Source organism: Pomacea canaliculata, linkage group LG14, assembly GCF_003073045.1.
Source record: "Pomacea canaliculata isolate SZHN2017 linkage group LG14, ASM307304v1, whole genome shotgun sequence".
Lineage (NCBI taxonomy): Eukaryota > Metazoa > Mollusca > Gastropoda > Architaenioglossa > Ampullariidae > Pomacea > Pomacea canaliculata.
In genome coordinates, this window is record NC_037603.1 from 3,478,648 (window position 1) to 3,506,333 (window position 27,686).

Genomic DNA, 27,686 nt, shown 5'->3' on the forward strand with positions numbered 1-27,686 from the left:
AAAGAACGCTACTCCCCCAGCGTCCACCTCCTCCTAACGTTTCTCAGACGGGCTGGCGAGATGACCGACTGGACCAGCAGCCAGGTTATGTCCAATGAATTACTTCACGCAGTTCGTGAAGCTAAGGAGAGATTAAAGCCATATCGGCGAAGATGTTATATTCCGATTGAATTAATTACTACACCACAACTCGGAATACACACGATAATACTCTACAGGAAAAACGTTGGATATACGTTGAAGGCAGTTAACCTCACACTGTTCACTCTCCACGGAGCTCTGTACACTCCAACTGCTTGGTCCCGACTGTCTCGAGAAACATTAGATCTCCTAAGTTAACTTTTCTTCTTCCTGACCAATCAGGCACCCTTAGCGACCAGGTAACTAGGACGACCTCCTAACAGTCTTTCTTGGAGACTGTGTCAACCAATCACAAGTACTACATGGCTCTCCATTGCATACTGTCGCCCTAGTTACGCTGTGCTAAGCTCATTTACGTCATTCCATCCATGACGTAAAAAGAATTAGAACTGACGCAGCCTCCGCGCGACTTCCCTCCCCTGACCACAAGGAGAATTAAAAATAAAACGAATCTAATTAGATTCGCCTGAATCGCGAATCGTTACAATCAATCAAAGCAGTCAGTGTACACACATCTCAAATCCAAATCTCAGTAAACACAACAAAGCCCACAATGGCAATTTCTCTCTAGAGATGCAATAAACACATAAGCAATCCTAACGAGCAAACAAAGAGCAATCCAGTTCTTTAAATGTAATAATGTGAACACTACTCATCATCAAGATTTAAAGTTCAATATAGGTTTGAGGAACAGCCAACAATTTTTTCTTAAAACAATAAAATGGAGTAGCTAATGGGGAGATAATCACACGCTCAGACACTACCAAGCTTCCTCCAATAAAAGCAACACTGAGGGGCAAGGTGAAGGTAGCAGGGAAAGAAAGACAGAATACAGTAGAGACAGAGGCTATGCCCTTACTAGACCTCTGGAGCTGGAGACGGGGAATAAAATGTTAAAATTAACCATACACATCAACAGAAAGACCACGTGACTCCTCAAAGGACAATCCTTCCACACAACAACTGTTTACAAGACAGACAACCCCGCAATCTCTTCGGGGTCACCAATTGTCACGGACAATCACAGATGATGGCAGATAGATGATAGCAGATAGATGATGGCACATGATGATAGATGATGGTAGACGATGGCAGATGGCAAATGTATTTTTTAAGCTGGTTCAGGTCAGATCACAACAACACACATCCTCTGCCCCAATACACGGTCAAACACCAAAGAACTCTCACACAGAGAAAACTCAAAGCTAACTCTACTATCTCGCAATTCTTAGCTCCTCGCCAAACATGTAAAGTTTCGTATATTTGTCCTCACGTCTGTCTACTTGCTGATTAGAAGAATGGGATATCGTCATGGAACTATGTCCGATGACTAGTGGTCAAATTAAATAAAAAAAATAAAATAAAAAATCGACAAATCGAAAAATTAGAGTAAGTCGAAGATAACACTTACAATTCCCATCATCTGCAGTCCCAAAAGGATGCTCTCACGAATCTCAGCGCCAGGAATGCTCTTCTCCCACCCTGTCACTGCCAGGCAGGTGCGCTGTCACACTAGCAACTACACTAACACACCACTGCACATATCTCCATGGAAACACAAATGCTGGTAGACACTTCCAGACTCTTTGGCCTGGACATCAGTGGAAACGTCGACAGGATGTTCGATTCCTCGACGACCCACAAGGGAAGAAACTCCACGGCTACCCGGATAAAATCGAGCCACCCACTCCTCCCTCGGTTGACAGTCACCCCTGGGTGGGTCTCTTTTGTCGCTATTGAGGGTCAGTGCAGGGCCGTCAACAAGGGGCCTGACTGTGTATACAGCACTGTCATCAACTGGCTGGCTGGTGATATTACAGGTACTCCGGCCGCTCCGCCCATGGAATCTATCCAGTTGCAGTTCTCCTTGGCTCTGCCGTCGTTGTGGTTGTCGCTGTTGTAGTTGCACCGGCTTGCTTTAAAACTTTTCCTTTGGAATCGGCCGGCGATCACTGCCTCGGCATTTCACTCCTCCGATACCACAGACGAACGTGGCTTCAATGCCCTTGGATGATGGCCTGGGTTCGAATTCCACCAATTCACCTTTGCCTAGGCTGCGAAAGCCTGCCTTGTGAATAACTGAATGGTGGACAAAGACGTCTTGATCGCCATTATCAGGTGTGATGAACCCCCATCCCTTTGCCACGTTGAACCACCTGCAGAAACCTCGCCTTCTGCCCCCTCCACCATCGCTGTCATGGGAAGGTGCTGGTCGCTGGCCGCCCCGTTATCTTGTCTGCTGTCGTCGCATACATTTCTGTTTGTGCTGACGATCAGCCTCGAAGGGGAAATCACTTTGCCGTGTCGTGTGAAGTCGGGTGGCCGCCTCCATCTCCAGCTGTCTGACTCGTGCAGTCAGACGATGTATCTCATCCTCCCTGTCATTACACATCTCCTCTCTCTCTCTACCCGTCGGGCCGTCTTAAGGAGATCGACAAAAGAAGACCCATGGTCGGCCAGCTGTCTGGATGTTTCACGTCGGACCTGGCTGTGTTTAAGTCCTTTCACAAAGCGTGTCGCCAGGTGTGTATTGGATATGGCGTCGCTCAGCAGGCGGTTTGCTTTCGCCTGTAAATTTCTCAGTGTCGCAGCATATTCGATGACCGCCTCCTCACTCTGCTGTCGGCGGTTATAAAAACTGGCAACAATGTCTATAACATCTCTCCGCTCGCCGTATGCCTCTCTCAAAATATCCAAAATCTTTTCTGGCGTGTCTATCATGTCATGAGGGAACAACAGAACTCGCCGTCTTGCACGTCCCTCCAGCGCGTTGAGAATATAAGCGCACGCCGCATTCTCAGGCATTGGGCTTAGGGCGAGACCTAACTCCACCTCTCTTTGGAACTCCTCCACATTCGGTGTTGGTCCGCCGGCAAACTTTTGGAGGCGAAACAACTGATACGTGCGTAAAGCCTCTACTGGGCTGTCTCCCTCTGCAGCCATTGTGCACTCTGGTGACAAATATCCTGCTCGCAGCGCCAAAATGATGTGACCAAGTGGTGGGGTTTTTGCTAACGACCACAACCGTCCATCATTCAATATAAAAGCAGGTCTTGTCAACAAGTGCAACCCCTTTCATGTGCGGCTAGAACAATCGCCACGGCTGCGCCACACGTCGATCTCCTTCCCCGATCCGCTGTCGTCTGCGCTCTTCCTTTTTCCTAACGTCCTCCGTTTGTCGTCACCTTTTTGTCGTCACCCTTATTTTGATGTCATAATTTATGACGTCATACCTCCAGCCCATCACACAGTGAAGGTTGGCTGCTCTGAGTTCATTTCTCGTCTCGGGCACGCTGTTCTTTCTCTGCACGTTGCATCTGTTTACAGGGCTGGCTGCCCTCCGCCAAGGACGGTCCCAAGCCCGGCTGAAAAAGGAGGAGGGTTGGGCGTGGGGCCAGCACCCCCACCCCGTAAAAACAAATCCTTGCTACCAACAGTTAACAGTTAAGACTGTCTCTAGTGTCACGTGTCATCAGTTGTGCTCCTGCACGGGTGTACGAATTACACCTTTTTTACCTTTTATTCTCACGCGGTACACACACTCGCACACACTCGCGAACTACGCTCACAAGGGAAATAAGACATTTCCCTGACACACAACATTATCCTTATCTTGTAATCATCTTGTCACTAGCACTTGTTTGCTTAGTTTACTTTTTACTCTTTTGTTTATTTTGTATGTGAGCACACTTGTTAGTATCGTACAAGATGAAAAGCGTTTAAGGCATGTTGTCATTCCAAAATACAGATATAAAAATATAATATATTAAAACAGAAGAAAAAATTGCTAGCCTCTAACTGCTTTATATTGTTTATTTTAATTTGTCTGAATTTTGTTATCTTTATAAAGATGCATCCTGAGGAAACTTTTGTTTACAAGTAAATCACACTGGAAAAGGAAGCGTGCGCAAGTTGACTTTTTCCGTTCATTTATTCCTCCTAGTCTCTCCGTCTACATTCTGACGCTTTTCTGTTGAAAGATGAAGTAGCGTTTACACCAGATACAACGATGTCTTTAATTATAATAATTTATATTTTTGATATCGAGTCGGTTACTAGCAGTGATAGTGTGTGGGATAACCGTTACCGACAACCCAGGTTCTTAGTTGTAATACACACACACACATACGCCCGCACGCACACAAACAAAAAGAATAAATAGACAGAAACGGGAGATAGGCGCATGAGTTAAATAGACATTAACAGATTTTATTTTCACTATAATCTTTATGAGGATATGAGGATCACACAGCATTATAATTTTCTTTCAATCGAAAACAAAAGCGAAATCGGATTGGTTCACAAGTCCTTTATTTTCCAAGACATGAACTGTAATGTATATTGTGTCAAATAAAAATGATTTCGTCGTCAGACGTCAACTCCCGAGCGACAGCCAGCAGAATGTTTAGGCATGCGGACTTAATCGTGTATCTTCAACTAATAAAAATAATAACAATTTGCTGGAAATAGCAGTAATTAAATAGTACTTTTTCTATAAAATCTTTCGTAAACCTAGGCTTTTACAATCCATTTTTAATTTAGTCATACACACGATTGTAACACAGACACCACCACTACCACCCGACTTCATTCCAAATACATTCACACATCAGTTACATACAGATTTTGAGTTCCTGTCATTGATGTCTTTCTAGCTGCAGTGGCGTAGGAAGATGTTCGGCGTTGGGGGGGCAAACTCCCTGCTGACAGTGAACGGCGTTCGCACTCGCACATTACGTAAAAAAGATGGGGGGGGGGGTACTGCACGCACGCACACTGAGGTAGCATCACAACACGCTGTTATTGTTAAAAGGCAAAGCAGAATTAAATAAGAAAAAACAAATTAAAGAATGACTCCCCGGCTAACGCATTCACAACGCATACTGGCCAGGGTAGCCATCGGGTGGAAAAACAAAGGTAAATATTAATTAAGCCTACTCACCCAACGGCTCGTGACACGCTTTGTTCTATCTCACAACAAACGCGGGGAAAATGGTTGCTGGAACCCTCTTCTAGACACCACGCCAGTTCCAGCGACAGTACACACAGCACGTGGCAAACCCCCGACTACTCCCAGAGACGGGCACAGGTCTCTCCACCAGCAAAAAATCTCATCTTCCGCCCCGCCGTCTTCCCAGTCCACATATACCTGTGTGGCAGGTTTCTATAGGCTTCGAGAAACCTCCAGAACCTTTCCCTACCCACAGGGCCCAGCGTCCGCGAGATAAAACACGTTACAAAGAGACACAGCCCTATACCTGAACTCGGTGTCCACACACCCTGGGAAAATAGCCCCATCCACCTCAAAGAGAACCAAAGAGACCAGAGAGGAAGGGACGCAAGGCTACCCATAAACTGGCCAGACCACCGTGGCCAGGGGACGAAACTAGGGTGGGAATGGCCGCAGGGCCACCCCTTCCTCGCTCCGCTACCCGACGGTGCTGAGCCAGCGATGCGACACATTCTATGGCCATCTACCAAAACACGGACACATATATACAAACCAAACAGTATAACACAGATAACTTATGTTGAGTACCAGCCACAGTCGTTGATGATAAAAGAGTGAGTGCCCTTGTGTAGTTTTAGAAATGTTACTTATGCACTTCCCCTGAGTCGTAGATAGCAATAATACCAGTCTCTCTGTCTCTAAAGAAAACTACCAATATAGGGACTCAGAGTCTTTGCCTTACTTAGGTGAAGTCAAAGCCGACAATTCGCACTAAACCGTTGGTGTCTAGTAAGATGGAAGTCCTCGTGCTTCGCTAGCTTTTCACAAAGTGTAAGGGTTCCTGTCTGATTGGCAAGACTGGGGTAATTTGTATTGGTATGCAACTAATTCGTTACTGGCATTCTGTGTTCCCCATGACCAGTGCGGCCCCTATGGTTGTAAGCGATAGCAGATAATTTTAGGGTGGCAGCGAGTGGGTGGGGGATGTTTTATGTTGGTCAAACGAAAACCGCCAAAGAAAAGGCGTCGCATTATGGGGGGGGGGGAGAGAGACCACACTCGATGTACCGATGAACTGTCCGGCTGCTTTCTTCGCTCAGGCTTCAACACAGCCTGCAATTAGCATGGCGAACAATACCAACGGACTGTCCCCGATCTGATCGTCAGAGGTGTTACAGCCTCCACTTGCCTCAGGACCCGCTTTTGTGACGGTGATGACCGTCTCCTCTCTACGTTCCCCTACCTTTCTTCAGTTCTTTGCTCTTTGTGAGGAATTACGTCTCAAATATTGGGGGGGCAAAAGGATATTCCTGCCCCCCCCCCCGTATTTTCCTTGGGGGGGCGGCTGCCCCCGCTGCCCCCCTGGTTCCTACGCCACTGAGCTGTTGTTACATGCTGCCAATAGGTGTAGTCACTTGTCTACGGCTAGTTAGTATCTCTGCAAGATAAAAAAGCGTTTTAAGCATGTTGTAATTCCAAAATACAGCCTGTCTCTGGTTTATGTCTTGGTGGTTCTAGGCTCCAATTGTCTCATTCTTGTAAAGCTTTAAAGTTTATTTCTTGCTGTAGTCATTTATAGCTCTGTCTTTCTCTTCCTTAAATATTAATAATCAGATTTGTAAAACAATTAATTTGTGTGGAGGTGATCTCAATGTGCTGAGCACAAATGAATAAACAGCAATTAACCATAAATCAAACAAAGTTTGGTGCAAAGTTTATACCATTATCTTTGATAACGTTTTCAAAGGTCCACATGAATTAAAATGTCGTTCAATTTACTTAGCTAAGCTATTAAAATAATACTCAAGCTAATAACCTGAGAATTTGTGTATGTGCAACAACTCATTCAAACTGTCAGAGGAGAAAATAATCAATGGGACGTAAGAAACATAAAAAAAAAAGTTTCGCTTGTTATCTCCCATACTTGAGTGTTTTGTTTGTTACCAGATCCGCACTCAAAAATTGTTTTCTCAAGATATATATATATGATCAAGTCTTTAAAAAAAGATAGAAGAAATCAGTGTTTACTCCCTTACTGAAATTGTTTATTTTAATCGCTCTGTTTTTGTTTTCTTTAGCAAGATAACCCCTACGCTACGGAGACGGTGCTCGCGATCTTCACTAATGTAACCTACTTGTAGTTTGACATCATCTCGCTTGCTTTGGGAACTCATTTATTTTACCTTTACCTGTCATCAGTTTTAAGCCTTGAGTTATTTTGCATGGCAGCCTTTATTTTGCATGTCGCAATAAACTTTCTTCACTGAGATGTTTACAAATTAGCCCGCGGGCTGCCAAAGCCACTCGCGCTCATAGTGTGCCCAACTTCTTTGCTTTCCTTCAAATAATGCAGCCTAATTCTAGCAAAATTACTGTTAAATTTTATGAAGATGGCTGCACCATGCAATATTCTTTGTGTCCCTTGTATTTGATTTTGCAATTTTGTATTGGGGTTGAGTTTGTAGCTGTTTTTTCTGACGTGACCTACACACGTTTTTGGCGAGCGTAGTTCGATAACAGAACTGATACGGCAAAAACTTTAAGATTTATGGCCGTTTTTATTTTTATACACAGTATTGTCCTTAACAACTGGGGTAATTATAAAATCTCATTTTACATATTTTCTTGTTTCCCCCATCCACACTTCCCTTTCTTTCCCTTCAGCAGCAAGGTCGATTAAGGGAGATAGCTCTTGAGACCATGTGGTTTTAACTCTTAGATCGCTTCCCTTGCGTTAGCAGACGACGGGCTTCGGGCGACAGTATCTGCACCGTAGTAGAATTTATAAAGGGAAAGCGCATTGCCTACCATGGTGACCTTTTACATTACTGTATAATGAAAATACATGGTTGCCAAATAAAGAGAACGTTATGCATACAGACAATTTTCTTTGGCTGCTAAGATTTGGGAATAACTGTCAGTAAAGAAATCAAGACACATGCATACACACGACAGACAGACACACATTCTACAAAATATGTAGAAAATAACTGAAGGATCAGATTGCATGATGTTATATTATCTATCTCTCACTGTCACCAAGTAAACTCGAATGTATGTCCTGTTTCCAGGTCAGTTGAGAGAAAAAGGCTAACGAAAGTAGTACTATGGCAGGTATTTTGTCAAGTGTGAGCCACTGACATGGTAGACACTAAAATGAGCAATGAAAACAATAATAGACTTTCAGCTTGCATCGCCTTAAAAAAGGTAGTTTTTAAGTACGTTTTAACAAGTTTCACCTAACGCTGGGGGAGCAATGAAACGTGAAAAAGGGATAAATCAGCAAAGACAAGAGAGATTTTTCCACAAAAAAAAAAAAAAAAAAACGTTTCCAATCACTTTGGGAGGTGGAAATTATTTGAAAGGTAGTTTATCTTCACTCATTGCTAGGAATAAAACTAAAATACACGTATTGCAAACTTTGCGAGGAGAGATGCACTCTCACATGGAAACTGTGTGGTCCTCAAAAGGACCATTGTTAGGGTTTGAAAAAAAAAGGGAGGAATCCGTTGTCAAGTTAAGCCTTGGTGGCTTTGGGCTTGGCTGCCTTCTTGGCTGGGCTTTTGGCGGCTTTCTTTGCAGCTGGTTTGGCGGCCTTGGGCTTCTTGGCTGCAGCAGGCTTGGCAGTTTTGGGCTTGGCAGCTGCCTTCTTGGGCGACTTGGCTTTCTTGGTAGCAGCAGCGGCAGCAGCTTTGGGTTTCTTAACAGCAACCTTCTTGGGAGAAGCCTTGGGCTTTTTGGCAGCGGCCTTCTTGGGAGAAGCCTTAGGCTTCTTGACCGCAGCAGCCTTGGGCTTCTTGGCCTTCTTGGGCTTGGGTGCGGCGACGACGACCTTCTTCTCGCCCAGACGAAAGGAACCGGACGCCCCAGTCCCCTTCGACTGCTTGAGGGTCCCGACCTTGACGCCAGCTTTCAGGGCGGTCTTGAGGCGAGCGTTGATCTTGGCCACCTCGTCGCCCACTTTGTAGTTGGTCTGGATGTACTTCAGGATGGCCTGTCGTGACGAGCCACCCCGTTCTTTCAGGGTGTCGATGGCTGCTGCAATCATGACGTTGTATTTCGGGTGTTCCGAGGGTTTGGCTGGTTTCTTGGTCTTGGCGGCGGCTTTCTTGCTGGCAGCAGGAGCAGAAGACGCAGCTGGAGTATCGGCGGCAGTGTCGGCCATGGTGATGCGGAGACAGAGAGCGAGACAGATATCGTGACAAGGAGCGGGCAGCACACGCAGTCAGTGACGGAGGCAGGCAGAGTGACGGGCCCTGCACAGCGCGGTGTCTATATGCGCCCAGCGCGAGCCGCAACGTCAGCACCACGCCGACACCGGCCAAATCCGCTCGCGCTGCTAGCGCGCCGCACTAACTTGTGCTTCTTTGCTTTCCTTCTCCTCAAAATACACATTAGTCCCTTCACATTACCTGCACATGTTTAGTATCCTAGAAATCCTCAGACATTCAGCTCTCCACTGGTGTATTCGTTATCGCTGTAGGCCGTTTCTCACTTTAGATATTTACAAAACAACATGCCTTGTTGTGATCTGAGAAACATGACCATAGCAAAAAATGCAATTAATGCAGCTTAATTAAAGCTAATTGACTGTTATATTTTATGTAGATGGTTGCACCATGCATTAATCTTTGTGAAACTATTGTTTTATTTTTTTATTTTTACATTGGGGTTGAGTTTGTGGCTTTTTTTCTATGTCACCCTACGCACAACATTTTTTTGGCGGGCACAACGTTTTAGTAACAGTATTAACACGGCAAAAACTTATATAAATTTATAGTAATTGCCATTTTGTTGATACTTGGTACATAATATGCTTGAATTACAATTTGGAATGTTAATTTTGTTTCCTTAATCTGTGTTTAAAAGAATTAACCATGAGTTTTAAGTGTCGCTGTCGTAATTAGAGCAGCCGATGACATATATAAATAATTCGTGGTTGTAGGTTCGTTATGAAAGTTGATCCGTGATGTAGGCGAAATAGGTAGTACTTGAATGAAAATTCATAAGTGGTTTTACGAAAAGTTTATTTCTACATATTTATTCGTCCATGTCATTCTGATCGAGACTATAATTATAAGGAAAATGTATGATATAGTGAATGATAGTCATGAAACTCGATCCAAAAAATCGGTCAAAAATTGATCGATGGAGGATCAGGAGGATTGTTCTATAGATGTTTACTAGTGAAAATGTTGATAATTTCATATGTTTCTTGTTATTTATGGTTTTTTTAAACAATAAAATAGCTGTCAGAACTTACAGATTTACATTTTCTTCAGTACCATCCCAAGGCTGACGAAAAGGGGACAGACAATTAAGAATCGTAATATATAATGATCCGTGTTTTGAAAATGCGCAGAAAATTAACGCACCATCTTTGTAGAATAGACCCTTTAACCTATTATGATAATTAGAATGACCAGGACAGATCACAGGGGTTGGGGACCCCAATGTGAAAGCAACATATAATACATGGAATAGTTACATTTATCTAATCAGAAAATTCTATAAAGTTACATTTCCATAACCGAGTGAGCTGCGTAGTATAAACTGTAGCCTTGGATAGCCTTTGCTTAAAGATTACATGGTTTATTTCAGCTTAGCAATGTTACAATAATGCAGCAGAATCTTGATGGCTTAACATTTGCTCCATATGAAGTCATGCACTGCATATTACTGAATATAAGAAAGACGGTATTGTCCAGAATAGCTGAGAAAATTATACTTTCTTATTCTACACTTGTTCTTGTTTCGCCTGTCGACCACCCTTCCTCTGAATAGCAATTAAGCGTTCTGCAATAGGCTTTAAGGGAGGTAAATCTTGAGGCTCTATGATTTAAACTCCTTGATCGCTTCCCTTGCTTTACGAGACGACAGACCTTGGAGTTTACTAAAGAGAGTGATGTGTGAATACAGTTTCTGTTTATTCTGTCTTGAGACTGGCGAATTTTTTATAGTAGCCTTATTTTATACAACTGAGAACATTTGGAAATTACTGTAGAGAATATTTTATGTGTATATGTGCATTAGATTTTTTTAAAAAACAATTGCCACGTGTATGTATGTGTGCTGAGAGAGTCCGCACACTTTTGGTTATATTGCCCCGACTTGAAAGGATCAAGCAGTTAAACTATCACTCGGGCCAGTAGCTGGATAACATGCCCCCTTTCCCAACCACTTATCATCAGTTGATTTATTGGGGCGGCGACCGAGAAAGAGAAGCATTATGAACTGCATTCCCTGTTCCGTGCTCTGGCTGCTCCGTTTGCAGTACGCAGCAGTCAGCAAGTCCGGGTTGTCACATGGTCTATCAAGTCACCACGACCTCAATCTCTTCCTGCATGCACTCGATTTTAGCAACCTAGAGGCCGCATGTATGAACAGGAGCTAAATCTACTCTGGCGTTTGCTACCCATTGGAAACAAAGCCTGATCATTGTCAGGTGCGTACCTCAGATGAGCTTCCGGATTCCTGTCCTGTGCTGTGACATCCAGCGGACAAGTTGCACTCAATGCAAGGGCTGAAGATCTCAGGCAAGTTTTTTAATTCTCCTTTCTCCACAACCAAAGGCTGATGGTTCACACGCACGAACACACTGTAAAAGCTGTAGTTCAGCCACAGCGTGTTTACACTTGCAACGTGTGCAATCCCCGCCTTCCTGTCACTGCTGTCGTCTGATCGAGTCACCCAAATCCACCTTTTGATATAAGGTGCGCAAAAAATAGCGAAATAGTTGTTTGGAGTATGTTTATAATCAGTTTCTAGAGCAGACCTGGGCAAAGGCCAGCCCGCCTCCTGTCTCTGACCGGCCCGCCCGATGGCCCGCCCGCCAGTATATATACTATATATACAGTATTGGGTAAAAACTGAGTTAACTATATTAGTCCGGCCCTCTAAAACCATCCCAATTTCTCATGCGGCCCCTTGGGAAAATTAATTGCCCACCCCTGTTCTAGAGGACACATATATAAAGACAAAACCCTTTTTTACTTTTCCCTAGTGCACAATATTCTGGCTTTGCAGTGAAAGTACATTAATAGTAAAGTTTAGTATACACATACTTTCTCTTGATGAAGTTGATGGCATTTACAAAGTATCTACACACATCCAGTACAACTCCTTGCTTGCTGGCTGCCCTGTGCCACCCCTCTCCTTTGTTTTCTGCACTGGCTTCCCATCCGTTCTGGCATCCAGTACAAACTGTCTGCGCTGTGTTTTAATGTCTGCTATTTCTAGAATAGACCTTTTCAAATCAAGTCTGAACTAGGGAGAGTGCTGTGGAATAGCCTCCCTCTCCATCTTAAGAATATTAGCTCCCTGGGCTGCTTTGGGCGCCAATTCGTAAAATACATGTAGAAAAATTTGATGAGGCCTTCTCCAACAAATATTTCTAAACTATAAAACATTAGAGATATTTCCCAACTCCAAGAAACTTGTGAATATCTGTTGTAACCACTACTTTGTATATAATCACCTTCCACTCTTGTTAATATGTTTATTACTACTACTTATTCTCTTAGTACTTAAAGCTAACTACTTAGTTTATACTTCCCCGTAAGGCTAAATACCAAAAACCCGTCTTGCTTACTTTACCTTTCGTTAATAAAGAATTGTCCTTGTCATAGTCCTTCTTTCGATGTCCGTGTCCAAATTTAATGATTTCGTATGCCCCTCAATTTGCACCGAAACACACACACACGCACGTGCGCGTACAGGAGCTCTTCTACACACGGAAGAACTGGCTCTGGCAAATGTATTATCTCTGGAAGTAGACCTCTTACGACCAGATAGATAGCCATGTCACAGCACATTATCCTGGAATCACATTAACAATGTATATACTTCACACGATGTCTAGTTTTTTGTGTGTTTATATATATCTACTTCGTCACCTCATGAAATCGCTTTCATTTGCATTCCGATGTCCTTGGAATGTTCCTGTGCACGTCTTCATGAAGGTGAGAGGTGGAGGCTGTTTTCTGCTTCTGCAGGCTAAACAAAGGACTTGACGAACACGGACAGCGATGGGAGGGGTAAAGATTATCATCACAACGGCTCTAATCGTTTTGACTTTGGGCTACATTTTCTACTTACCCGTGCCTGCTGATGTTGATGACCCGCTAAAAGCCAGCATCTTTCAACAGCAAGCTGATTGGAGCATTAAACTGGTGAGTGGCTGGGTCTCTTCAGTGTTCTTTTGGTCTCATTCCCTTCTGAAAGGATCTTGTAAAAGTTATCAATGCTTAGATGGACGTATTCCTAATAATAAGATCTTTGCAGAAACAGATGACCGTCTTGTAACTTTGTCTTGTAATCAAACTTTTGAAAGATGGGAAACATGACTTGTCAGAGAATAAAAGCTCTGATAGACATCAAGTGTCAAGCCTTCTTGTGAAACCGACACCTGCTTTCGTTCAACACAGGTAATAAAATGGGCAGGGACTTGTTATCTTAAAGGTTGTAAATAATCATAGAAATTGAAACAACTTAGTCACATTTATGGGACATATAGTAACTCAGAGATATACTGACAATGCATGTGCAACATAGTAAAACTGACTCAAGCTCTTCAAAATTATGCTTGCCTATTTTGGAGAGTGTATAAAAGCACACACACTTGCATTTACAGGTTTTAAAACCAATTTTTATCCACTTCCTTTTAATTAGTTCACTGTTCTAATGCAGGGTTACACATTAAAAGGTGTTGCCTTCTATTAGCGCTAATATGGTGCCCACATCTGCTTCTTGTCATCTATGAAAGGCACTGCTGTCATGGAAGATTGGCTTTGGTGACATCATTAACAACACTCGTTCAATGCTTACTTTCATGGTCACTTTTGGCATCACATCTTCTAGCAATGAGGAAATGGAGGTAACTGCAAAAAAAAATTTTTTATTTTTCCTTAGATACCACATGTCTTTTAGAACTTATGGTCAACACGAATTTAAGTGTTCTGATGTTTTTTTCCGTTTTCTAATGTGGTATCCTTCATGAAATCAAGTAACTTGTAAAGCATAATAAATTCATTAAAAAAAAAATCCTAGTCCACTGAATCGCTAAATGGAAAAGAGCATTTTGTGAATCCTGGGATCTAGAGTATTTGATACTGCAATTTAACAGAATGTGTGTTGGTTTATTGGTTTATAAGGAAAAACTAAAAAAATAAGGATATTCCACTTGCAGATCTATGTCTTCCTGTTTACACATGTTCCATAATGAACACAACAAAATTTTCTTCAATCCTGTTCATCAGCAAGAACCACAGATAAGTCTGTAGATGTCAAGCTTTTAGGATTTGCCACTGACCTACACGAGACAACAGATTGCAACCCACATGGAAATGAGGCACAACCAGTCGAAGAATTGCCTATAAAATACACTCCAAGGAATTTTTTTGTGAAATCCCGTTGATCTTTCATTGTTAATAACAGTCTTGTGTGTGTTTTTCCATCTAAGAAGTTTGACCATTCAGTGTTGCAATGACTGTCCTCAGGTGAGAGATGAAACAATAGCTGGTGTCAGGGTCCGAATCTATCGACCTGTAGGAGTAAAAAGGTTTGCCCCAGCCTTAATCTACTTCCATGGTGGTGGATGGATAGCACTTTCTCCAGGTAAAAAGATTAAACACCATTGACGTTTTTAAAAGACTTGTTTTTTAACTTGCAGGATAGGGCGTTAATTAAAATGGAGTTGGGATTATTTGTCCACTATTAAATAACATGCTATAAGCATCACTATAGATAAATTTAATTTCTAGAAAAATAATTTTGTTGTGAAAAAATAATTCCAGAAAGCTGTGATCTCATTATATTAAATGGATTCCTTATTGCAGAGGTGTATGACTCATCCACATATGAGATGGCAAGAATGGGTAAAGTTGTTGTTATATCTGTGGAGTAAGCATATCATCTTTTATTCTAGCATTTTATAATCTTTTGACAATTCTATGCAAAACAGAAAACTAGTGAGCCTCTTTCTCTCATGTGTTTGTGCATCTGCTTTTAAGACTAATCACTGTTTTTCTCATATCTATTGAAAGCGAGTGTGATCAGGTCTAAAGCTAATATTGCAATCATATTCTTCTTTAAAAAGTGATTCATAACTTGATGCTACATTTAAATAGTCACTTTGCTTTTAAAAAAAGATAAATGAATATCACAGCTTCATTTTTTATAAGTCATAGACTTGCTTTGTTTTGTTTTGTTTTTTAATCAAGATTTAGGTTTGTATTTGTTTTGCCATCCTAGAGGGGCAGTAAGAATATAAGATTTATATAAGCAGTGCAACAGGGTTCCCAGGGATCAGGGATGGTGCCAAAAAAGGACCTTAAAAGGACCTTTCATGCATTCGTAAGGACCTAAGTGACAGTCATCAATGCTTAAGTTTTTCTCTTGTGTGGTCGGAAAGATGTATTATTTATGAATCTGTGGTCTTCTCTATGTTCTCAAATACATGTATTTCTAGTAATAAATAATCAAAGAGTTAATTTTGATGCCTGTCTGCCATATTTAGATTAGATAACTTAAAAAGTGTCCTTAGCGCGCTGATAACATACACCGTTAATGTTCCAAGTTTTCTAGAAATCTAAGTAATAATAATTGCAAAACCTGAAAGCCATTCTTTGGTGTAAAACAAAAGTCAGTTCACGTGTCTCTCTCTCGCACACACACTCTAACGGGAAGAGAGAGAGAAATAGAGCGATGCACAGTAGTACTAGAAGATCAAAGTTCAAGAAAGAGTAAGTTTCTAAAGACCTTTTGAAAAAAGAGTGTTTTTTGCGAATACGGAAGGGCAACTAGTGTTGTACAGATGTGTAGACCAAACATGCGGCGAAAAATCGTTGGTATTTTGCACCAAAGTCGACTCCCGAAAAATATTTGTGGTAATATTTTATCGATAAAAGGACTTAAAAGGGTCACAGAGAAAATGTAAGGACCTGTGTGAGAATTTGAAAGGACCGCATGGCAAATAAAAGGACTTAAAAGGCCTTTCGGCGAAAATTCAATATAAAAGGACTTAAAAGGACCTTGCAAGGACCTGGGAACCCTGTGCAATTCTTAATCTTTCTCTCTTTCCTTCCTCGTATCTCCCCCAATCTCAACTATCATTAATAAGTATCGTTTCAGTTTCTTACTTCCTATTTTCATACTCAAGTCTCACTCTTTCATTTAACATTACAGCATGGTTCCTTTGAAGAAGCTGATGCAGTTGAATTTAGTTCAGATAAAAAATTTTACCTTGACAGTTACCGCCTGGCTCCAGAAAATCCTTATCCAGCAGGTTTTGAAGATTGTGTAGCTGTTACAGCATACATCTTACAGCATGGCCACAAGAATGGAATTGACACATCCAAGGTTGGAATAGGTGGTGAGTGTGATATAGATATAATATTGCTGTGAACATCTGTGCACTTCTTTAGTTCTTATAAGAATACCAGCCAAGAGAGAGATTGACTACATTGTACTACAAAAATAACCCCTTTCCACCAGGTTATACAATAACAATGCCAGAGGGAAGGGAAGACCTAGGTATTGGCCTGAAAGTAAATGACGATGAAGACACATTAATGTATATAGTTTTGAATTTTATGTAGTAGATTAATCAGCCATAAATTGTATCATTTTATTGATTGCTACAGTACTGTTTAGTTTTTATAATCTTAATCACTTTATCTTTCAATGACCAACGGAACTGTACAAAACAAATACAAGTTGATGGTATGCAAGAAACAATATTATTGCTATTCCTCTTTCCTACAAAAAATTTTAAGTCTTTATCTATGAGTCTAAACTAAGACTAGAACTTCCAATTTTTTGTGAAAATTAGAAGGGAGGTATTTATTACATAAGGAAACATTGGAAGGCAGTTCATAATGAGTTCATCAGCCAAGACCCAGGTGGTAATAGCAATTGCTAAGCTAGAAAATAGACTTGTTCATTAATAATCGAAGTCAAAATTAACCATGATCATTAAATATTTTCTTGCAAAAAAAAAGGAAATTAAAACAGTTATATATTTATCGTTCTTTGCTTGCAACTTCCTACAGTCCTACTTGGGGGTTGTTATACCAGAGAGCTTAGATATCTATAAGCTCTCTGGTTATACTTCCAGACATGTTGCAACAATATATATGTAATAATATGCATACATTTTAACCATTTACCTATGAGATATGGATATTCTTCGTTTATTTTTGCCTTGCTTTTTTATCCTCAAAACCCACCTCTTTATGAAATACACTATCTTTCATGATCAAGCCAACTCTTCTGCTTACTCTTCGGTTCTTCATCTTCATCGGTTAATTCTTTGTCAAGGGGGTGTCATACGTTTGTTGCATATATGTTTCAATAATCACTTGTGTTCGTCTCTGCTAGAGAAATGCGCTTATAAATTATTATTATTTAACAATGCATTTTCCGCAGGTGACAGTGCAGGAGGGAACCTGGCGGCAGCAGTGGCTCTGAAGTTCACCGAGGACACGATGGTAGCTAAGAACCTACCTAAACTGCGCTTTCAGGTTCTTATCTACCCAGTGGTTCAGATGCACGATTTCCAGTTGCCTTCTTCCGTGAGCAATGACCTTGCAATGCGAGGTGTGCTGCGACGATGGTCGGCGCCATTGTGCCTCGCGTGCTACATGGGTTACGATATCGTAACCAGCTATTCGTACCTGGCTCCACAAATGTCAGACAACAGGCATGTCTCGGACGGGATAAAAGCTAAGTATGGCCACCTGGTCGACCACGCGCTGCTGCCAGAAAAATACCGCAACACCTCAGCAAAAGTCAGTTCCAGCGCGACCTTCAACGCAACGCTTTTCGGCATGATGGCGTCCTACATGACTGACCCCTACTTCTCGCCCATCACTGCTCCGACAGGCATGCTTGCCAAAAGTCCTCCTGCTATTATCGTGTCGGTTGAGTACGATGTTATAAGGGACGATGCAATACTGTACAAGCATCATCTAGAAAAGGCCGGCGTTAGGGTTAAGCACTATCATTTGGAAAGGGGATACCACCCCATGATGATTTTATCCCCTTTCTCATTTCTGCGTCATGGCTCGGCTGTAAAGACATACGAGGCCATGATGTCGTTTGTCAATGAAATTCTTGCAGAAGAATATAATTAGTACCAGTTTGTAACAAGGGTGTGACATAAGGCAAGTGTTGGCCTTATTCCCAAAATGAACAATCCGTATAAGGTTTAGTTCCGGTTAAGAGATTCAAATATACTTGGGCGGGAGCCGACATGAAGCTGTCTCTTGTGTGTTTTCTAACTGGACAGTTTAATGAGTGCCACCTCTAATACCCACAAACCAATAACACAACATGGTGTCAGAAGTGAGCAGCAAAGTGCTAGCTGTGTGATTTCTCCAGAAACTTTCAGGTGGGCACGTTTTTCTCATTTTGAAATATTGCGTCGTACGTTTGCAAAGTGACATTTCTCGCAAGATGGCGGAGACACATCAGAGACAACACTTCACTGCAAACGTTCCGATTCCCTCAAAGCTGGATTTGTCTTCTAACATTGAAGTAAATTGGAAAAAATTTATTCGTCAGTGGCAGAACTATGAGGTAGCAACGCGCCTTGATAAAGAAGATTCAGCTTATCGTTGTGCAGTTCTATTGGCTTGCATTGGTGAGGACGCACAAGAAATCTACGAAGGATTATCCTTTGCAGAAGGGGAGAACGACAAAGATATTCAGACTGTCATCGACAAGTTCAACGACTTTTGTTTGGGTAGCACACATGAAGTGTATGAGAGCTACAAGTTTCATAGCCGAAACCAAAACAAGGATGAGTCAGTTGATACTTACGTCACAGTTTTACGCAAGTTAGCAAAATCATGTGATTTCAAGGATGTTGACCGCATGATTCGTGACAGACTTGTGATCGGTGTTCAAGATGACACTATGCGTGAAAAACTGTTGCAGAAGAAAACACTCAAGCTTCCAGAAGCAATAGAAATTTGCAGAGCTCATGAGACTTCCAAGACTCAAGCACACTCGATGTTGGCAAGCAACAGCGAGAGTACTGTTGAGAAAACCATCAACAAGATTCAGAAAGGTCAGCGAAAAATTCGTTGCGGTACGAAGCCAGGTCTTCGGGGAAAACCAGAGACTAAGCCATGCTCTCGATGCGGAAAAGGTTCCCACAACAGAGATGGTTGTCCTGCAAAGAACGCTAAATGCAGAAAATGTTCCAAGATTGGTCACTACGCTGCAGTCTGTCGCTCTTCAGGTTCTTCTACGATTCACACAGTGGAAGAGGAAGAAGAAGACGAAGAAGCTTACATGGGTATGATTGTGGGCAGTGTGACAACAGATCCTTGGAAAGTCAGTCTCCTGATGGAAGACACAGAGAATGTATTTAAGCTTGACACCGGAGCTGATGTTACCGTCGTACCTCAGACCGCAGTTCCAGCAGCCAAGCGACCATTGCAGAAAGTACGCAAGAAACTGTATGGTCCAGGTCGTGTTGAGATAGCTGTGGAAGGCATGTTCAAGGCAAAACTGACATACAAGAATGTCTCTTCACTGCAAGATGTGTATGTCGTAAAAACACTTGAAGAACCATTGCTAGGTCGACCAGCCATTACAGCGTTGAAGTTGATTGAGAGAATCAACACAGTTATAGAAGACCACGAAAAACAGTACAAGGAAGAATTCCCAAAACTCTTCAGAGGACTAGGAAGTCTACAAGATCCTTACAAGATTCGTCTGAAAGAACAAGCTGTTCCATATGCAGTAGCAGCTCCAAGACGCTTACCTTTGCCCTTGAAACAGAAAGTCAAGGCAGAATTGGATCAACTCGAAGAACAGGGAGTGATTCGCACAGTCACCAAGCCCAGTGATTGGTGCGCCCCAATAGTAGTGGTGCCCAAGAGCGACGAGAGAGTCAGAATCTGCGTCGATCTGAGCAAACTAAATGAAGCAGTTCGCAGAGAGAACTACCCGTTACCGTCAACAGATGAACTGTTAGCCCAGCTGTCAGGAGCAAAAATGTTCACAAAGCTTGATTGCAAAAAGGGTTTCCATCAACTTCCACTGGATGAAGGAAGTCAGGAGTTAACAACCTTCATTACACCTTTTGGAAGGTACTGTTATACACGCTTACCCTTCGGGATAAGTTCAGGGCCAGAAGTATTTCAACGACGAATGTCTCAACTTCTGGCGAACCATGAAAATGTGATTTGTGACATTGACGATCTGCTCATTTTCGGTAAGAACAAGCAAGAACATGATCGTCACTTGAAGAAAGTGATGTCGACGCTTCAAGAAGCGGGCATTACCCTGAACGACGAGAAGTGCCAGTTTGCCAAAGAGAAGATATCCTTTCTCGGGCACATCATCTCGAAAGATGGGATCGCCATCGACCCAGAGAAACTGTCTGCTGTGAAGAATTTTCCCAAGCCAGAGAACATTTCTGATCTCAGAAGATTGTTAGGAATGGTTAACCACGTTGCGAAGTTTGCAGGCCCTAACCTCGCAAACGACAGCAAACCGCTACGTGACCTGCTCAAGAAAAACATAGAGTGGTGTTGGGACACTGCTCAAGAAACATCGTTTGAGAAGATTAAGAAACAGCTGACTGAAGCTCCAGTGTTGGCACACTATGGTACTGACAAAATGACCGTCGTCTCAACAGATGCTTCATCTTTCGGTCTCGGTGCAGTATTACTTCAGAAACAGTCAGATGGTCACCTCAAGCCAGTTTTCTACGCATCAAGAAGTATGACGGAAACTGAGCGCAGGTACGCGCAAGTTGAGCGTGAAGCACTCGCAGTGACTTGGGCGTGTGAAAAGTTCTGTGACTACATCACAGGACTTCGTGATCTGACAATCGAAACTGACCACAAGCCACTATTGGCTCTACTGAAAACAAAGAACCTTGAAGATCTACCTCCGAGAATTCAGAGATTCCGGATGCGCCTGATGAGGTTCAAGTACAACATTGTCTACACAAAAGGCAAGAATCTCGTGACTGCTGACACACTCTCACGAGCCCCAGTAAGAAACACTCAGAAAGATGAGAAAAGTGAAGAAGAAGAGATCTTCATCAAGCAAGTGATTCAGAGCTTGCCAGCCAGTGAAAAACGCATCGAAGAAATCAAGAATGAGACTGCAAGAGATACTGTTTGTAAGACAGTGCTGTATTATCTCCACAATGGATGGCCACGTTCTAGTCCAGAACATGAAGAACTGAAAACGTTTTGGACAGTACGTTCAGAAGTCACAGAACATGATGGACTTCTTCTCTATAGATCAAGACTGATCATCCCTGAAGTACTGAGAACAGACATTCTCCACAGACTTCACATTGGACATCAAGGCATCGTAAAATGTCGTGCCTTGGCCAGAGAGAGCGTTTGGTGGCCAAAGCTTTCTCAGCAGATAGAGTCCATGGTACAGAAGTGCACAATTTGCATCAAGGAGAGGCCAATTCCCCCTGAGCCACTCATTCCCTCTGTCACACCAGCATTCCCTTGGCAGAAAGTTGGCATGGACATCTTTGAACTGAAAAAAGAACAGTACTTACTGGTGGTGGACTATTATTCACGTTATATTGAGTTGGCACACCTAAAGAATACTTCGGCGGAAACAGTCATCAACCATGTTAAGAGCATATTTTCCCGCCATGGAATTCCACAAATCGTCATCTCAGACAACGGCCCGCAGTTCTCCAGCAAGCAGTTCCAAACGTTCGCTCAACAGTACGAGTTCACTCACACAACAAGCAGCCCGTACTATCCACAAGCGAATGGCGAAGCCGAACGCGCCGTTCAAACTGTGAAATCAATCCTGAAGAAGGCAGATGATCCTTATTTAGCGATTCTCACATATCGCGCTACGCCACTTCAGCAAGGTCTCAGTCCAGCAGAACTGTTGTTCGGGAGAAGACTACGCACCATGGTCCCCACAATACCATCTCAGTTTTCCGAGAAAAAGGAAAAAGAAAGGAAGGACTTTCATAAGAAAGACGAGATGCAGAAGTTGAAATATAAACAGAACTTCGACAGAGCACACCGTGCCAGACCAGCCGCTGAGTTGGAACCAGGTCAGCCAGTTTGGGTGAAGCCAACCCAGACACCAGGGACGATCATCAAGTCTCTGCCCAACAGGTCATATGAGGTAGAGACTCCCTACGGTCGCCAGCGACGCAACCGCCGTCTCTTGATTCCCAGAGATCCCAATCCCGAGAATCCCAGACCTATCCCAAAGACTCTGTCGTCCCTTATTCCAACAAACCCAAAGTCCGAAGAGGATCCCGACCCCTTGTCTGGTCTACACTCAGACGATCCAGACATTCCTGTTGACAATTCAGAGCTATGTTCAGGAGCCGCAGCCAGGAAGGTGCCAGCGTCCAAAGTCATCGCTCCTCCAGACCAGCCTGTCAAGACTACCAAGAGTGGTCGCACCATCAAGATCCCACAGAGACTTGACTTGTAAATGATTGACTCGAATCAAACGCACATAGACTTGAATAGGACATTCAAGAACATTAAAATTAATGTTAATTAAGTTATATTGAAACAATGTCCATTTTAAAGAAAGGGAGATGTGACATAAGGCAAGTGTTGGCCTTATTCCCAAAATGAACAATCCGTATAAGGTTTAGTTCCGGTTAAGAGATTCAAATATACTTGGGCGGGAGCCGACATGAAGCTGTCTCTTGTGTGTTTTCTAACTGGACAGTTTAATGAGTGCCACCTCTAATACCCACAAACCAATAACACAACAAAGGGCATACCTTGATTGAGTTAAAACTACTGTCAGAAATATTGACGCTATACTTAAAACTTTTAAAAGAGCAAAGGGGCGAGACAAATAAGCTAAGGAGCCGCCTTCCTTCTCTGGCCCCAGTATCTGTTACAGAGAAGGTAGATATATTTACCCTTTCTGTCTGTAATGCCTTGCGCCAATCGTTTTGTAGAGTGACCACTTCAGAAGCTTTCAAGGATACTGCTTTTGTGAATACCTCCAATAGTCAATGATCTTTTTCCTCCTCCTCCTCTTTTCACCTTGTTATGTAGTGTGCAGCTGTCTCTAGGGCTAGTCACTCTAGTGGTATTAGGTCGAGTGCTTACAGGCGTTACAGCAAGAGTTTCTAATGCTTCTGTGTACTAAGCTCATTGGAAAGGGGGAAATCTGCTCAAAAGGATTTTTTTTTCTTTTGGGTTATGAGCCATCAGTGTCAAGTGTATGTATTTGTGTGTATATGTGTGAGTATGCATGTACATGTAACTATGTTTTTGTGTTTGAAATCATAAGTGCAAATATGCATATCCAAGGACAAATTAAATGATATGAGAGAAAAATTGCTTTCATATTTTTGTGTTTGAAGTCATAAGTGCAAATATGCATATCCAAGGACAAAGGAAATGATATGAGAGAAAAATTGCTTACATAAACAGACATATAAAGTTCAATATCACATATTTTTAATCTATATACACCCGTCCTACGTAAAGACTTGGCTTACTAATGTGTACTCACAGTTTTTGTGAACAGAGCAGATTTCAAAGTTTCTTCAGAATTGAAAGTGTGACTACACTGTAGATGAAAAGCTTGAAGAATGCTGAAAAAATGATCATATGATGCTGCATATATTACCCTGATGTTAATAAGGTTCTATGGAAAAAAAAAACCTGAGAAAATGAAGTATCTAATAAATTTTGTAATAGCCTAGGTTGAGAAGAACCATTGATGGATTTGTTAACTTGCACGTGCAAGTACACACACACCCATATGAGCATAAGCTAAAACTAGAACTAATATTTCTAACCCTCTGGCTGTATTTTTCTCCAAAGCATTAGACCAGAGAGATAGGTCCCTAAAGTGTTGTATTTCTCTGTGCTTTCTTAGTGCTTGTGTTTAAATTGTACAAAAAAGCAGAGTATGACTTGTATAAATGTAAATATCTTTATTTTCATAATTCTGTTGTATACTATACAGTTTATGTGCATTTACCTTGATATTGTATGTTCCCCTTGAAATTGGCCGATAGCCTATTCAATAAAGTGAGCACAAACTTAAACATATAGGGAAGTGGTTTAAGAAGTATATACAGCTGAAATACAAAGGAAGATAAACGCCAAGTAGAATAGTGTTCAAATAAGGGGCCTGAAAACAATTGTCTTATTTACAAGGAGGAGCCCAATTCTGACTTGCACACACTTTTATACATACATGCATCTTTCAATATACACATGCATGCAAACATTTACAAACCCATACAAGCATATTTTCAAAACAGACTTAAGATAAATTTATAGTGAAAAACTATAAGTTTTCTAAGAATATATCAGTGAAATCAACCAGCAAAATTCAATAAACTAGTATAATATCTGGAAGAGAAAAAAAAAGTTGTGTTCATGCAAGAATTTGTAGAATTAAAATTTTTAATAATGTCATCAAACCTGAACAACCAAAGATCTAGGTGCACAATATGATCACCACTGATGGTTGTGTATTTGGGTTTTCCACCTCTCCAAAGCCTTCCCCTCCCCTGCAAATCCCTGGTCCTCTTCCCCCATAGTGCGAAATCGCCTTGAGGTGGAAGCACTCTCCCTTTCAAGATCAACAACAACAAAAAGAGTAAAGCTTAAAGCGATGTTTGGAGGCAGGGGGAAAAATAGGCTTATGTTTGCCAAGAGGCTACATTTAGTGACTGTGAGCTTGTAAGATGGTTATGAGAAGAGGCTAAATGTGTACGGTTTTGTCTTTTTAGTTATGTTTACAAGCATGTGATGCACATTTAGCAACAAGGCATAAAGTGAAAGCTTACCTGGAGTGTAAACAATGTTGTTGACCCTCCATGACTGCATGTGGCTTGGGCCTGGATGGCAACTCAAATTTGCCCTACAGGCCTACACAGTGGTGGGGTAGCGAGTCCAGTGGAAAAAGCACAAGCTAAAATACAAGTGGAATGTGTGTGTTGGACAGTGAGAAATGGTAACATTTGCCAAAACATGAAAGATTTTAAGCAGGAAAAAAATGTTGAAGGGTCAATTAGTAACACAAAACAGATCTTTTTTGCAAACTTTGCGAGGAGAGATGCACTCTCAAATGGAAAGCATGTGGTCCTCAAAAGGACCATTGTTAGGGTTTGAAAAAAGGGAGGAATCTGTAGTCAAGACAAGAGTTAAGCCTTGGTGGCTTTGGGCTTGGCTGCCTTCTTGGCTGGGCTTTTGGCGGCTTTCTTTGCAGCTGGTTTAGTGGCCTTAGGCTTCTTGGCTGCAGCAGGCTTGGCAGTTTTGGGCTTGGCAGCTGCCTTCTTGGGCGACTTGGCTTTCTTGGTAGCAGCAGCGGCAGCAGCTTTGGGTTTCTTGACAGCAACCTTCTTGGGAGAAGCCTTGGGCTTTTTGGCAGCGGCCTTCTTGGGAGAAGCCTTAGGCTTCTTGATAGCAGCAGCTTTAGGCTTCTTGGCTTTCTTAGGCTTGGGTGCGGCGACGACCTTCTTCTCGCCCAGACGAAAGGAACCGGATGCCCCAGTCCCCTTCGACTGCTTGAGGGTCCCGACCTTGACGCCAGCTTTCAGGGCGGTCTTGAGGCGAGCGTTGATCTTGGCCACCTCGTCGCCCACTTTGTAGTTGGCCTGGATGTACTTGAGGATGGCCTGTCGTGACGAGCCACCCCGTTCTTTCAGGGTGTCGATGGCTGCTGCAATCATGACGTTGTATTTCGGGTGTTCCGAGGGTTTGGCTGGTTTCTTGGTCTTGGCGGCGGCTTTCTTGCTGGCGGCAGGAGCAGAAGACGCAGCTGGAGAGTCGGCGGCAGTGTCGGCCATGATGATGCGGAGACAGAGAGCGAGACAAGGAGCTGGCAGCACACGCAGTCAGTGACGGAGGCAGGCAGAGTGACGGGCCCTGCACAGCGCGGTGTCTATATGCGCCCAGCGCGAGCCGCAACGTCAGCACCACGCCGACACCGGCCAAATCCGCTCGCGCTGCTAGCGCGCCGCACTAACTTGTGCTTCTTGGCTTTCCTTCTCCTCGAAATACACATTAGTCCCTTCTTATTACCTGCACATATTTAGTATCATACAAATCTACAGACATTCAGCTCTCCACTGGTGTATTCGTTATCGCTGTAGGCCGTTTCTCACTTTAGATATTTACAAAACAACATGCCTTGTTGTGATCTGAGAAACATTACCACAGCAAAAAATGCAATTAATGCAGCTTAATTAAAGCTAATTGACTGTTATATTTTATGTAGATGGTTGCAGCATGCATTAATCTTTGTGTAACTAATGTTGTCTTTTTTGTTTTTACATTCGGGTGTAGTTTGTAGCTATTTTTCTGACGTGACCTACGCACAACGTTGTTTTGGCGGGCATGATGTCTGAGTAACAGTATTATTGATTCAAAACATATACAGTCAAATCTCCCTACTATGCCACCCCTCTACTATGCCACTCTCGGTATTATGCCACTTTTGCTCGGTCCCGACTATAAATTCAATGTAAAAAAAAATTTACTATGCCACCCCTACTCTCCCTACTATGCCACTTTTTTTGTGACTGTTAAAAGACACAAGTTGTAAAATTCCGCGCAGTGCTCGATTACTATACTGTACGGTAGTGTGGGACATCGCAGTTAGGTGGATGGAACATAGCACGCACACAGGGAGGGTGGAGGCTGGCAATGTGGGGGGGGGGTGGTCGCTAGCCGGGTGACAGTCACGTGACAGAGGGAAGGTGTGAGGGAGTCGACTAGCGACAGGATTCAGGTGCGCGGATGTGGTTGGGAGGGGTGGAGGATGAAGAGGTGAGGGGGAGAATGAGAGGAGACAGCTAGCGAAGCCGACGATTCTTGAGAGCTTTGGACCAGACCTGGGCAAAGGCCTCCTGTCTCTGACCGGCCCGCCCGCCAGTATATATACTATATATACAGTATTGGGTAAAACTGAGTTAACTATATTAGTCCGGCCCTCTAAAACCATCCCAATGTCTCATGCGGTCCCTTGGGAAAATTAATTGCCCACCCCTGCTTTGGACTGACGGGTAACTTGAGCAAATAAAGCCGTTTTTACGAACACTCTCTACTATGCCACTCTCCCTACTATGCCACTTTTGCTCGGTCCCGGTAGGTGGCATAGTAGGGAGATTTGACTGTAGTTTCTAGTTTTATAGGAATTTTCAAATTAATGACGTAGAACTCACATGAATTTCATAGTCAAAAATGAAAATTTATAATGCAAAATGTATGCTTCCTCACACTTTTACACGAATTTATCCATTATTCGTTTTGTAACGTAAACGCAATTATCGTACGTTGGCAAATTGTTCATATGCGATCTACGGACACGGTATATTCACTATACACTGTATATTTTGTGCTGTTTGTAAAACAGATAAATAAAATTTAACTTAATATGCATGAAACTTCATAAGTATTTCAGATGCTTATTTTAATTAAGTTACTATTTCCACAATTTCATGCGTTAATTTAATTGATTTAATTATGAGACAACGGATGGACGAAAAGCTGTAATCAAGCAAATCAAGCTCGACTTGTAATCGACACTATCGATAATTTTATTTATGAAATTGTGATAATTTAAACTGTTTTATGTAGTCTTCTAT

General features: G+C 42.4%; 3 protein-coding genes across 4 annotated transcripts; 1 reads left to right on the forward strand and 2 right to left on the reverse strand.

The window, feature by feature from the left end:
• Positions 1 to 7,753: 7,753 nt before the first annotated feature.
• Positions 7,754 to 9,701, reverse strand: LOC112555236 (histone H1-delta-like). Its single transcript, XM_025223538.1, has one exon. The coding sequence runs from the start codon at positions 9,255 to 9,257 to the stop codon at positions 8,610 to 8,612; it is 648 nt and encodes a 215-aa protein (XP_025079323.1). The 5' UTR covers positions 9,258 to 9,701; the 3' UTR covers positions 7,754 to 8,609.
• Positions 9,702 to 11,283: 1,582 nt separating this feature from the next.
• Positions 11,284 to 22,899, forward strand: LOC112555451 (arylacetamide deacetylase-like). Of its 2 annotated transcripts, none has more exons than XM_025223865.1 (8): positions 11,284 to 11,628; positions 13,087 to 13,263; positions 13,857 to 13,967; positions 14,590 to 14,707; positions 14,929 to 14,992; positions 16,342 to 16,463; positions 17,519 to 18,243; positions 22,842 to 22,899. In XM_025223865.1, the coding sequence occupies exons 2-7, from the start codon at positions 13,120 to 13,122 to the stop codon at positions 18,223 to 18,225; spliced, it is 1,266 nt and encodes a 421-aa protein (XP_025079650.1). In that variant the 5' UTR covers positions 11,284 to 11,628; positions 13,087 to 13,119; the 3' UTR covers positions 18,226 to 18,243; positions 22,842 to 22,899. The 2 variants fall into 2 exon arrangements, with proteins under 2 accessions (XP_025079650.1, XP_025079651.1); XM_025223866.1 differs by lacking the exon at positions 11,284 to 11,628 and adding an exon at positions 11,659 to 11,805.
• Positions 22,900 to 23,103: 204 nt separating this feature from the next.
• Positions 23,104 to 26,470, reverse strand: LOC112555452 (histone H1-delta-like). Its single transcript, XM_025223868.1, has one exon. It carries the CDS (start codon positions 25,884 to 25,886, stop codon positions 25,242 to 25,244), a length of 645 nt encoding a protein of 214 aa, XP_025079653.1. The 5' UTR covers positions 25,887 to 26,470; the 3' UTR covers positions 23,104 to 25,241.
• Positions 26,471 to 27,686: the final 1,216 nt, after the last annotated feature.

Coding starts and splice junctions, on each gene's coding strand:
- LOC112555236 (XM_025223538.1), bottom strand. CDS start 9,257: ATGGCCGACACTGCCGCCGATACTCCAGCTGCGTCTTCTGCTCCTGCT.
- LOC112555451 (XM_025223865.1), top strand. CDS start 13,120: ATGGGAGGGGTAAAGATTATCATCACAACGGCTCTAATCGTTTTGACT. Junction 13,264..13,856: donor CTGATTGGAGCATTAAACTG/GTGAGTGGCTGG, acceptor CATCTATGAAAG/GCACTGCTGTCATGGAAGAT. Junction 16,464..17,518: donor ATCCAAGGTTGGAATAGGTG/GTGAGTGTGATA, acceptor CATTTTCCGCAG/GTGACAGTGCAGGAGGGAAC.
- LOC112555452 (XM_025223868.1), bottom strand. CDS start 25,886: ATGGCCGACACTGCCGCCGACTCTCCAGCTGCGTCTTCTGCTCCTGCC.